General features: G+C 45.4%; 1 protein-coding gene across 1 annotated transcript in view; it reads left to right on the forward strand.

The window, feature by feature from the left end:
- Window positions 1-12,507, forward strand: part of LOC126474728 (homeobox protein Nkx-3.2-like) — a 64,663-nt gene that overhangs the window by 33,556 nt on the left and 18,600 nt on the right. The window contains exons 2-3 of the mRNA XM_050102207.1: window positions 7,313-7,494; window positions 7,552-7,617. Coding sequence (XP_049958164.1) covers window positions 7,313-7,494; window positions 7,552-7,617 — 248 coding nt within the window. The remainder of the gene's footprint in view (window positions 1-7,312; window positions 7,495-7,551; window positions 7,618-12,507) is intronic.

Here is a 12,507-nt window from a genome sequence, read left to right on the forward strand (position 1 = left end):
TCATTCGACTTTCTCAAACTACCGCTATTTGCGACTTCAGTGATATCAGATGGTTCAGGTGGCTTAACATCTGAGGTCGTCAGTCCCCTAGAACTTAGAACTACTTAAGCCTAACTAACCTAATGACATCACACACATCCATGTCCGAGGCAGGATTCGAACCTGCGACCTTAGCGGTCGCGCGGTTCCAGACTGAAGCGCCTAGAACCACTCGTCCACAGCGGCCGGCTCAGTGGTATCAAGCGAGAAATCCTTGGAGAGCAGGCTGGAGGCCTGTTGTGTTATCTGGTGAAAACTGGTTCTGCCCTGGTGCCAGTGATGGCCGTGTGTTGATTAGGAAGCCAGTTGATGACCTGCAGCCCAGCTGTTTGCTTGCTGGACGTACTGCCACTTCTCTATACTGGTCAACAGCTCATTATTTGTGCAAAAAAGGTGTTCTCACAACCAGCGTTTCATGTGAGCAAGGAGAGGGAGACACATACAGTCGGCATTGTGGGTAGTCAAACACTTCGCATCGAAAACGCTGCAAGAGCGTCTTTGCTGCAGGTGCAGTGTGTGGGCGAACATTGTCAGGAAGGGCAGTGCCTGAGGACAACATTCCTCTCCACTTGCTCTGAATTGCCCTTCGTAGACAGTTTTCTCGAGTCCCCTCGCAGAAGAAGGTATTCGGTTGACACTCGCTTCCTCCCCTGACAACCTGCATGGCAATTATCTGTACATTCTTCTTTAAAATTCCTGTACTATGGCCTCACTTTGCTGTCACTGATGACAGATACGTTATATGTGATGCCTGGATTTATGATATGGGGTGCGAATTCGAATGATAATAGAAGCACTTTAATGGTTACCCCACAAACCCTGGCTGCCAGTCTGTACGTCAGTCTGGTGATTCTACCTCTTGTGCTTCCATTCATGAACAGCATTCCAGGGCGTGTTTTCCAACAGGATAAGACTCGCACACGTACCAATGTTGTAGCCTAACATGCTCTACGAAATTTCTACATGTCCCGCGGCCCGCTCAATCACCATATCTGTCTCCAATAGAGCACGTATGGGACATCATTGGTTGAACATTAACGCATTAGTATATCTACCAAATTCCACTGCCATACTATGGTTACAGCCCACACTGGACCTATCCGAGAAACTGCTCTGTAATTATAAGCGCCTGGTACCTTCTTATGTACCAGGCATAGTTCGATTCCCACTTAAGGCATCCGTCTCTAAAACAGATACTGATAGACTTCTTTCAGCGTTAGTAATGGCAGCTGAAGAATTTCGGATTGCACAATGGTTCAGCATCCACAGTAAACAAGATGTTTCCCGCTGACGACTACGAATAAATCGTTTTAGAGCGGGCCATGACAGAGGCGGCAGTTACCAGAAACAGAGTACCTGTTACCAGTAAACTTTCTTAGACTAGAAACTTTATTTCCTGAAACAATCGTCATATAAGGTCATAGGACACTTACCTCTTGTTTTATTTCGACTCGCGAATTGGAAGTTTTGCTACTAGATTTGGATTCGAATTCTATATTCCCTTTCACAGGGTTTGGCCCTCAAGGGACGATAGAGTTGAGTACCTTCGCAGGTTTCCCTAGGATTGCAAACATCTCTTGAATTCCACTAAAGGCACATTAGATATTCAGTGACACTTTGTGCTAGGTAACAAGGGTGGTAGGTGACCTCCGAACTGCACTTACCATCAAGAGTACAGTGAAATTACTAATGAGCTTTTCGATGTTATTGAAGCAATTTTTTTTAATGATTAGTTCATCCATCAGTCTGAACAAACCACTCGCCACGCGTTCAGCTGTTAGTTAGTAGATGTTAGAGAGTAAGATTTCTTAGAATTGTCGTAGAATTTTTGGATACAGTTCTTTCAAAATCTGTTATTCATAAAAGATTTTCTTGATGACTACTGATTACTGAATGATTTATATGATGGGAGTTACAGTTCTTAGTTATCTCGGAAATTAGTGTGACAATACTTTTTAAATGACATTCACTGTAATGAATCTGAGTTTACAGCCATTGGGGACTGTCTTATTTCTAATAATATGTTTCCTAAGTTTGCAATATCGTGGTATTAATTTACATCTGGATTTATTGCCATAAATAACAACGTTCTCTCACGGTCTCTTGCGGTAAACATTTTGAATATTCAAAAGAGTGTACCACAAAGAGATTGTAATATCTGCAAGAAAACTACGTTATGTGGGCTGCATACAAATCATGCGTAAAGTGATTCATGTCGCTCAGACACATTTGAGAGATTATAGTACCTAGACACAAACCAAAGATTAATTAAGGATTTTTTTTTGGGGGGGGGGGGGGGGGGCGCAGGATTATCATTAGAACTTTATGACTAGTCTTGTAGGGTGGTGGACTAGAACGTCATGCATGTATCCACACAGATACTCGTAACTGAAAAAAATCCTTGTTTACGATGATCACTGGTAACAATAGAATCTGGTAGCAGTAACAGAAATTTTCGTAGCAGCCGACATTGGTTCAGTATGATTTTCGACAAATATCCATAACAGGTGAGGTTCCAGTCACTGAAAAATAATTCATATTAGAAACGGTGGAGGACCAACGATGGAGCCTTGTGATAAACTGTCTCTCCCATCTTTGAAATCAGAAAGTTCTTTCAATGTGACGGAAATGGTAGTAATTTTCATTGCTTTTGTCCATCTTAACAGTCATCAGGCGCATTTTTGCTGGTGTTTCGGAAAATATTGTTGCTTTCCTCTTTGGAATGTGTGTCTGGGGTGACCTCAAGCAAATACTGTTCATCACGTCTTTCACGCGACGCCCAGTGTCGACTGTAAGTGTAACTTTTGTATCCATTACAAACAAAATGATTTTTAAAGCGGAATTCTAATTGCACATTCGGTAGAGCGGTTCCAAATTAGTCTGAGGCAATATTCATTTTATCGATATGTATTAGGGTCATTTATTTCCATGTCCTCCCGGTTGCGCAATGGAAAACACAGTGAAAATAAAAAATGTTTTATTTACATCATTTAGCCACACCTTCCAGCTACTTCTCTAGATAGTCGCTGCTTCGACTCAGACATTTTACGTAGCGTGGTATGAACTTTCCAATACCATTTTCATAGAAGGCAGAGGCCTATACTTTTCCGCCACTTCTCTATACTGGTCAGCAGCTCGTTATTTGTGCCAAAATGCTGTCCCCACAGCCAGCGTTTCATGTGAGCAAAGAGAGGGAGACACGTACAGTCTGCGCTGTGAGTAGTCAAACTGTTCACATCGAAAACGCTGCAAGAGCGTCTTTGTTGTAGGTGCAGTGTCTGAGCGAACATTGTCAGGAATGACAGTGCCTGAGGACGACATTTCTCTTCTCTTGCTCTGAATTGCCCTTTGTAGACAGTTTTCTCGAGTCCCCTCGCAGAAGAAGGTATTCGGTTGACACTCGCTTCCTCCCCTGACAACCTGCATGGCTATTATCTGTACATTATTATTTAAAATTCCTGTACTATGGCCTCACTTTGCTGTCACTCATGACAGTTACGTTCTGTGAGGTGCATGGAAACTAAGCGAAACCCTTAGCAAAAAGTAATCAAATGACAGCACGCACTTCACACTTGGCGGGAGACACTATTGTTCAAGGCACCTTATGTGCTTACTGTGGACTCTGAACTGAGAAACGCGATATAACACGATGGATGGGCGTGTTAGAGGCTCTGCGCAACACATCTACTCAAAGCTTCACAAGATTTTCACTGTGGTCTTAATTCGCAACCGATAAGGCCTTGAAACAAAATAGCTCTCTTACTTATTGACAAAACAAATATTGCACTACTTAAGACTGCGGTACTGAATGAGTGGCTGAGTGCGTTCGGAAAGGCCTCGAAAGGCCTAACGGCACCGACAAACAGCCGTGTCATCGTCAGCCGATAGGCGTCACTGGATGATACGGGGGAGCATATGAGCAATACACCGCTCTCCCGACCGTTGTCAGTTTTCGTGACCGCAGCCGCTACTTCTCAATCGAGTAGTTCAACGGTATTCATACGCGTTGAATTCACCCCGGTCGCCAACAGCGCTCGGCAGAACCTGAACCCATTCAAGTGCTTGCTGCACTGAGTGGCCGCGCGGTTTGAGGCGCCATGTCACGGATTCCGCGGCCCCTCCCGCCGGAGGTTCGAGTCCTCCCTCGGGGATGGATGTGTGTGTTGTTCTTAGCATAAGGTAGCTTAAGTTAGTTTAAGTAGTGTGTAAGCTAAGGAATGATGGCATCAGCAGTTTGGTCCCTTAGGAATTCACACACATTTGAACAATTTTTCAAGTGCTAACCAAGCCCGACAGTGCTTAACTTCGGTAATCTGGCGGGAACCGGTGTTATCACTGCAGCGAATCAGTTAGCTTGCTCTACCGATTCTGCATGGGAAACTCTCCTTTAAAAACCATTTTGTTTGTTACGGTAAAGAAATCGACGTTGTCGATCGCCACCGTGCATCACATGAAAGAGATGCGGAGCAGTATTTGTTTGGGCTGACTCTAGGTGCACACTGCACAAACGATATTGCAGATGCTTGATAGGTTCCCAGGAATGATTGATAGGTTCCCGGGAACTACGCCGGATAATACTGTAGAACCCGCACAATATTTCAGCGAGACAGCTGCCCGCCATCTTCAGGTGTTACTGTCGCGCCGCTGAGAAGCTCGCCAATTTATATGTTGGCTTTCTAGAACAGCGCAGGCGCCAGCGGGGGCATAACGTCATCGAAGACCAATCGTGGACGGCGTTAGAGAGCCTGTACAGGGAGAGAGTGGCCAACCGGACTATTCGGCGGCCATTTTTCTGCCAAACTGCGGGCGGGACTTTTGAATGGCCAGTAGTGGAGTACTGGAGTACACACTCACCGAATCAAAAGCACAAGGCAATATGGCGAAATCATTCGTTAAATGCCTTTCTTTACAGCTATAATATACTCATAGTAGCCTAGTACGTACAGCACAGGAAAATTTGATACAGTGGCTGTAAAAATTATTCGTTACTTGCATTTATCTCCTTTAAAGTTCTTTTACTAGACATATTGCAATGAAAGTAACGTAAATATAAAAAATATAGTGTATAGCATTTGTTTTGTATCGGAAGTGAATAACGCTAAAGAGTTAACGTAACTGTATTACCTCAGATGAATGAAAGTCTTAAGCAGTTGTTTACTTGTCACATGCAAAAAGTCTGAGACGTATTAGTACTTCTTGTCACGTCTTACAAAAATCAGTTAATGTTAAATTTAGGCTACTGTAATAACGACCAAATATAACAAGAAAACTACCGTATCCCTTCTGTCCCACAGTAAGTAGGCCTATTAAAAACTGTCTTCAAGAGTACCTACAATTACTTACTACGAATAATGTTTCAGCAACCACGACCACTGTGGAAAACGTGCTTACAACTTGCCTGCGTCAACAGTCAGGCAATAATACTGAAACCAAAACAACGCCTAACATGCGAAATCCACCTTCACCTCTATTGGAACAACCTGGGATCGTTTACGAACGTCTGCAGAACGAATTACGGGTGTCAAAAACAATACTGTACAATTACTAATGTGTTTACTTCAAACATGTAGGCCTACCGACTTCATCACAAAACGCTTCATTATTTCAACTCGTATTTAAGATCGCAAACGCTAATTACGTGCTAAATACGATATACAACTAAATCGAACATGCTTGCACAACGCATAACAAGTCTATCAATAATTCAAATACCTTTAATCGTTTCCAAAAGTCTTCTGAACTTCAATTCAACTCAAAAGCACGGCGAACATAGGACGCGTGAGAGACGTTTGGCAGAAAAATGGCGCCAAAGCGGATCAACCAATCAAGGGCAACTTCACCTATGGCCACTCTCTCTGTATACAGGCTCTCTAGACGACGCCGAATACCAGAGCCCTCTGCTGGAGAACCGGGTCGCGGTCTGCGGAAGCCTGCCGAAGCGCGAGAAAATGCGGCCGGGAGCAACGGACCCCGATCGCGCGCGCGAGGTGTTGGCGCGCGATTTAAGCATCTGCGCTAAGGTTTCCCATCTGCGTTGACCCGGTGCAGTTGCTACTCTGCGGCTGACGATTGCTTAGTGCCGCCAAGGCTGGCTCCCAGGCTTTGCTCAGGTGAAACCCCGTGTCTCTGTTTATTAGGTCACTGCTTATACGTATTTCTACCGCCTCTTTGATGATGGAGTCCCAGTATGTGATCTTGGTTTCTTCATGGTTCATGCCGTCTCCCGCTTCAAGGCAGTGTTCAGCAACCGGAGATTTCTCTGGCTGACCCAACCTCGTGTGACGTTTATGTTAGTCGCATCTGTCTTTAACCGTACGATACGTCAGGCCAATATAAGACTTCCCACAGCGGCACGGGATTTTATATATTCCTGGTCTCCTCAGGCCGAGGTTGTCTTTAACAGAGCCCATCATTGATTGCACTCGTGCTGGGGCCGGAAAACAACATTTCAAAAATGGCTCTGAGCACTGTGCGACTTTTCTGAGGTCAACAGTCGCCTAGAACTTATAACTACTTAAACCTGACTAAGCTAAGGACATCACACACATCCATGCTCGAGGCAGGATTCGAACCTGCGACCGTAGCGGTCGCTCGGTTCCAGACTGCAGCGCCCAGAATCGCACGGCCACTCTGGCCGGCAAATAACATTTAATCCGGTATTTCTAGAAAATTCTGTCCATCTTAAAACACGCGCCACCGACATGTGGTAGAAACACCAACCCAGTAGTGCTCTCTGCTTCTTCAGGCCGTTCTTGAGGTTTGGAGCGTGCTGGTCGAAATGCAATCCGGATCTGCTTGTCGGAGTACCAGTTCTGGGCAAACACAGAGCGGAGATGGCTAAGCTTTGCCAATAAGCTGTCCTGATCTGAGATGGCTCTAGCCCTATGCACTAGCGTCCGTAATACACCGCTGCGCTATGAGGGATGATGACGGCTCGTAGCTTGTAAATACAAGTCTGTGTGCAAATGCTTCCGGAACACACTGTGACCCAAGGAGCCGTCTCTACGAACCAAAACATCTAGAAACGGGAGCTCACAATCTTTCTCTACCTCCATAGTGAAACAGATTGATGATATCTGCCGAAATATCAAAGGAAATGCGCCTGACGACTGTTAGGGCACTCCTCATATGGCTGAAACACGAAATATGCTTAAGATTTTGCATGAGCTTATAGCAGTTCACACAATAAAAAGCGGCGGAGAAAATACAACGTATTCCCACTGACAATGACGTGTTATTGTATGAAGCGTGGCTAACAAGCGCCTCATTGTAGATGGCTGCGACTCGGACACGAGCGGCTGCAGGGAGGACTCGGGCTCGCCGTCTCCGTCGCCGCCGCTGCTGTTCGGGTCGCCGCCTGCGACGCCTGCGGGCCTGCTACCCCCGCACCAGTCTCCCGCAGCTGCGGCGGCTGCAGCTGCGGCGGCAGCGGCCCTGTCGCCCTCCTCCGGACTAGTGAGGTCGCCCTTCCTGGCGGCGCACCCCACGCACCACCACGGCCACCAGCACCAGCCGCAGCAGCAGCACCAGCAGCAGCAGCGCAAGAAGAGGTCCCGGGCGGCCTTCTCGCACGCGCAGGTCAGTCCAGAACAGTCGAAAGCCACGTAGAGACTCGATTACTGCGAAGCGAATGGAAGCGAACGGCAGTGGTACTGCCTGTGACACAAACCTGGGCTACTGGCCTGACTGTAGGTAGAATGCTTGCAGTCCTTCTTCACCACCACACTAGGAGGAGAAGGAGGAGGCTGGTGGGGCTATCTCGCAAGTAGTCTTTTTCGCCCAGAAATGATCCCCGGTATTCATCTGATATCAGGCGGAGTGGACCAAGGGCCATCTTGGAGGGACTAGAACGAGAAATTATCCCCACCCCTATCGAAAACTGAATCTGGGGTCTCCAGAATCGGAGTCTTGCGCTCTATTTGCTACACCACCATGGCTACCAAAGAGAACGAGCATTCACGATTTTCCTGTGTTCACTACCACTGAAACCTTCCCGTCTCCTCTATATATCTCTTTTGTTACGCAACCTTCTCTTTTTCAATAACCTATGAAACCTTCCCTTAGGATTTCTACCTCTTGCTTAATAATAACAAATGAAATCTTCCCTTTGAAGTTAATTCTCTTTCTCAATCTTCGCATACAAATTTAAATGCTGCTTATTAAAAGTTATTTTCTGATTATTTCGACGAAACACAGAATGTGTCGTCGTCGTGGCCCTCAGTCGCTACCTGCAATAACCCAAAACTGTTCCTTACCTTTTTTTACTGTTACTGGATCGCCATCTGACTGCTACATCGAACTGCGACATGAATATACTTACTCTGTTTTAGTATACTCTATTAGCTGCTGGTGGGCTGTCATAATAAGCGGCTGTATTTATTACCAAAGCTGATGTTATTCTTTAATAGCAAAGCTGGCGTTATTCTTTAATTAATTTGACTGAAGTTACGTAATTCAAAGTTAAACTTTTTCTTGACAAAAATAAAATTTTGCGAAGTTTTACGTTGATGGTTTTTGAGATTGATTATAATCAGTAATGCAATATTGCTGGCAAAAATTAATTATATTCTGAATGAAATGATTTTACATACTTTCAAATGGGACGTACTTTTTACAATAATCTTACAACTATCAATGCGCAAACATACCTTCAGTAGTCTTGAGTTTCTCAAAACATTAATTCAATAACATTAGTTCCTCTTCTGATAATAGTTAGCTGATGTCTCTGTACATCCGTTTATAACCTCTTGTAAATCATAGCTAGTGGCTGGCAGCCACACCGCTCCTCTCAATCTATCGTTTCAGACCTGCTACCGACTCGCTTCACATCTCGCTTACTACTGACTTCCCACGAACGCTAAAGTGCGGTCTCTCCTGCCAACAATGCTTTCTGATGCAGACAAACCCTGCTACCATTACAAAATGTATCAATGTATTTCCCGCTCTTTCCTTAAAATGTATCCATACGCGGTCTCTCCCGCCCTTTTTAAAATTATTTCAATGTGAGGTCTCTCCTGCCAACAATACTTTGGTGCAGACATTCCCTGCTACCACATTTATTTCCAACATGACAAATATTAATTATTCCTACTTAATTCTATTAATAAATTATAAACATCTTTCATAAATTGTGGTTTGACAATAGACAATAGAAATATACAGGTCTTACACCATTCGCCTCGACTTCCGCAAAAGCGTTTATACTGGAGGGAATAGAGGAGAACACGAGAGAACGAGCATAGCGTGTTAACCCTATGAACCCTGTTTTATTGCTCTGTTTGTGTTGATAACTGGCACACGTGTTTCACTCGATACAGAGCTAGTCACAGCCGCGACGCAAAACCATTCTATCTTGATAGGATTGTTTCGTGTGACAGCCATATTGTTTATGACGATGCAAGCAACATTGTGTAAGAAGCCATAACCGTAGCTGTCTTAATTTTTTACGCAAGGTGAAATGCATGAGGATAGTGCCCTTTTCACTGAATTCAGGTCTAGCCGACCTTAACTTTTTTCTAGAACCTGGCACATCTGACAGTATGACGCTTTTCGTTAATTTCTCATTGCCGCTGTGGAGGAAATGTAATATCAGAAAACCAATTATTCACCGCCAACATAACCACCATTCATATTCTGTTTGTCGTCCAGTGCAGATATTTACTTTACAAAAGAGATTCATCTTAATGTTTGCAGTGGTAAGGATAATGCGGCAACTCCCAAACACTTTGTGAAACGAGCGGATGGAATAATACATACAAGGACTGGAGTGTAAAATTAGTCACAAGGCATTCGAAAAGTGCGCCCGTAGTTAGGACGTATTGACAGCTGGAAAACTATACAAACACGACTTGTAGCACCTTGCACCCTATTCAGTACGTCAAGCAGTTCTCCCCTCCATCTCTAAATTAATATGGGGCTACAAAACTTTTTGTGTCCAATGAAGAATTTATGAAAGATCTAAATGGATATTTTGTACGCCTTCCAGTATCACGCATTTATGGAAAGCGTTGGACAACGTAAATTGAGATAAAAGAGAATTCTGACGAAAAATAAATTCTTTTACTAAAAAAAAATCCCGTTAGGTACAAAATTTTCACCTTAACTTTGTAATTCGCCTAGATAGAGGTACCAATTCAACAGGGCAAATAAAAGCGAAATAACATGATTCCAGCTCAATAATTCAAGCACTCTATAGAATGATTCAGAGTAAGAGCACACGAAAGCCGATACCAATCATACATAAAATTGCATCTCTGAACACAGATGAGTTGAACACAAGGGGATAATGATTACATATCACACCAGTAACTCCTAATAATGTTTGTACAATATAATATTTTTTATTTTTATCCTTTGTATGCATTATTGTGCTTGTGAGAGACATCTGCATTTAGTCAGTGTTTTGGAAGTACGACATGACAGACGAGCCATCCACATTTGAGAATGGAATGATGGTTTGGACTTTAATACATGGTACTATAGTGTGTGAATAAACGAGATCGTTTGTTATATTTTTGAGAGGCCAATGTGATTGTAAAATTCAAAAGACCATTTGCAAAAATGTAACACCAATTGCTGAACGATGAAAAGAAAAAACAAAACAGGACATAACATTTAACTGAGATGTTTTCTGCGGTTTTGCACATGTTCCCCCAGGATTACACTGAAGTGACGAAACTCATAGGTTACCTCCTATCATCGTCCGCCCCAGTGTTTAAGAAGGGTAGTAGGAGTAATCCATCGAACTTCAGATCTATATCATTGATGTCGCTTTGCAGTAGGGTTTTGGAGCATATACTGTATTCAAACATTATGAATCACCTCGAAGGGAACGATCTATTGATACGTAATCAGCATGGTTTCAGAAAACATCGTTCTTGTGCAACGCAGCTAGCTCTTTATTCGTACGAAGTAATGTCCGCTATCGACAGGGGATCTCATGTTGATTCCGTATTTCTAGATTTCCGGAAAGCTTTTGACACCGTTCCTCACAAGCGACTTCTAATCAAGCTGCGGGCCTACGGGGTATCGTCTCAGTTGTGCGACTGGATTCGTGATTTCCTGTCAGGAAGGTCGCAGTTCATAGTAATAGACGGCAAATCATCGAGTAAAACTGAAGTGATATCAGGTGTTCCCCAGGGAAGCGTCCTGGGACCTCCGCTGTTCCTGATCTACACTCCCGGAAATTGAAATAAGAACACCGTGAATTCATTGTCCCAGGAAGGGGAAACTTTATTGACACATTCCTGGGGTCAGATACATCACATGATCACACTGACAGAACCACAGGCACATAGACACAGGCAACAGAGCATGCACAATGTCGGCACTAGTACAGTGTATATCCACCCTTCGCAGCAATGCAGGCTGCTATTCTCCCATGGAGACGATCGTAGAGATGCTGGATGTAGTCCTGTGGAACGGCTTGCCATACCATTTCCACCTGGCGCCTCAGTTGGACCAGCGTTCGTGCTGGACGTGCAGACCGCGTGAGACGACGCTTCATCCAGTCTCAAACATGCTCAATGGGGGACAGATCCGGAGATCTTGCTGGCCAGGGTAGTTGACTTACACCTTCTAGAGCACATTGGGTGGCACGGGATACATGCGGACGTGCATTGTCCTGTTGGAACAGCAAGTTCCCTTGCCGGTCTAGGAATGGTAGAACGATGGGTTCGATGACGGTTTGGATGTACCGTGCACTATTCAGTGTCCCCTCGACGATCACCAGTGGTGTACGGCCAGTGTAGGAGATCGCTCCCCACACCATGATGCCGGGTGTTGGCCCTGTGTGCCTCGGTCGTATGCAGTCCTCATTGTGGCGCTCACCTGCACGGCGCCAAACACGCATACGACCATCATTGGCACCAAGGCAGAAGCGTCTCACATCGCTGAAGACGACACGTCTCCATTCGTCCCTCCATTCACGCCTGTCGCGACACCACTGGAGGCGGGCTGCACGATGTTGGGGCGTGAGCGGAAGACGGCGTAACGGTGTGCGGGACCGTAGCCCAGCTTCATGGAGACGGTTGCGAATGGTCCTCGCCGATACCCCAGGAGCAACAGTGTCCCTAACTTGCTGGGAAGTGGCGGTGCGGTCCCCTACGGCACTGCGTAGGATCCTACGGTCTTGGCGTGCATCCGTGCGTCGCTGCGGTCCGGTCCCAGGTCGACGGGCACGTGCACCTTCCGCCGACCACTGGCGAAAACGTCGATGTACTGTGGAGACCTCACGCCCCACGTGTTGAGCAATTCGGCGGTACGTCCACCCGGCCTCCCGCATGCCCACTATACGCCCTCGCTCAAAGTCCGTCAACTGCACATACGGTTCACGTCCACGCTGTCGCGGCATGCTACCAGTGTTAAAGACTGCGATGGAGCTCCGTATGCCACGGCAAACTGGCTGACACTGACGGCGGCGGTGCACAAATGCTGCGCAGCTAGCGCCATTCGACGGCCAACACCGCG

This window comes from Schistocerca serialis, chromosome 4, assembly GCF_023864345.2.
Source record: "Schistocerca serialis cubense isolate TAMUIC-IGC-003099 chromosome 4, iqSchSeri2.2, whole genome shotgun sequence".
Lineage (NCBI taxonomy): Eukaryota > Metazoa > Arthropoda > Insecta > Orthoptera > Acrididae > Schistocerca > Schistocerca serialis.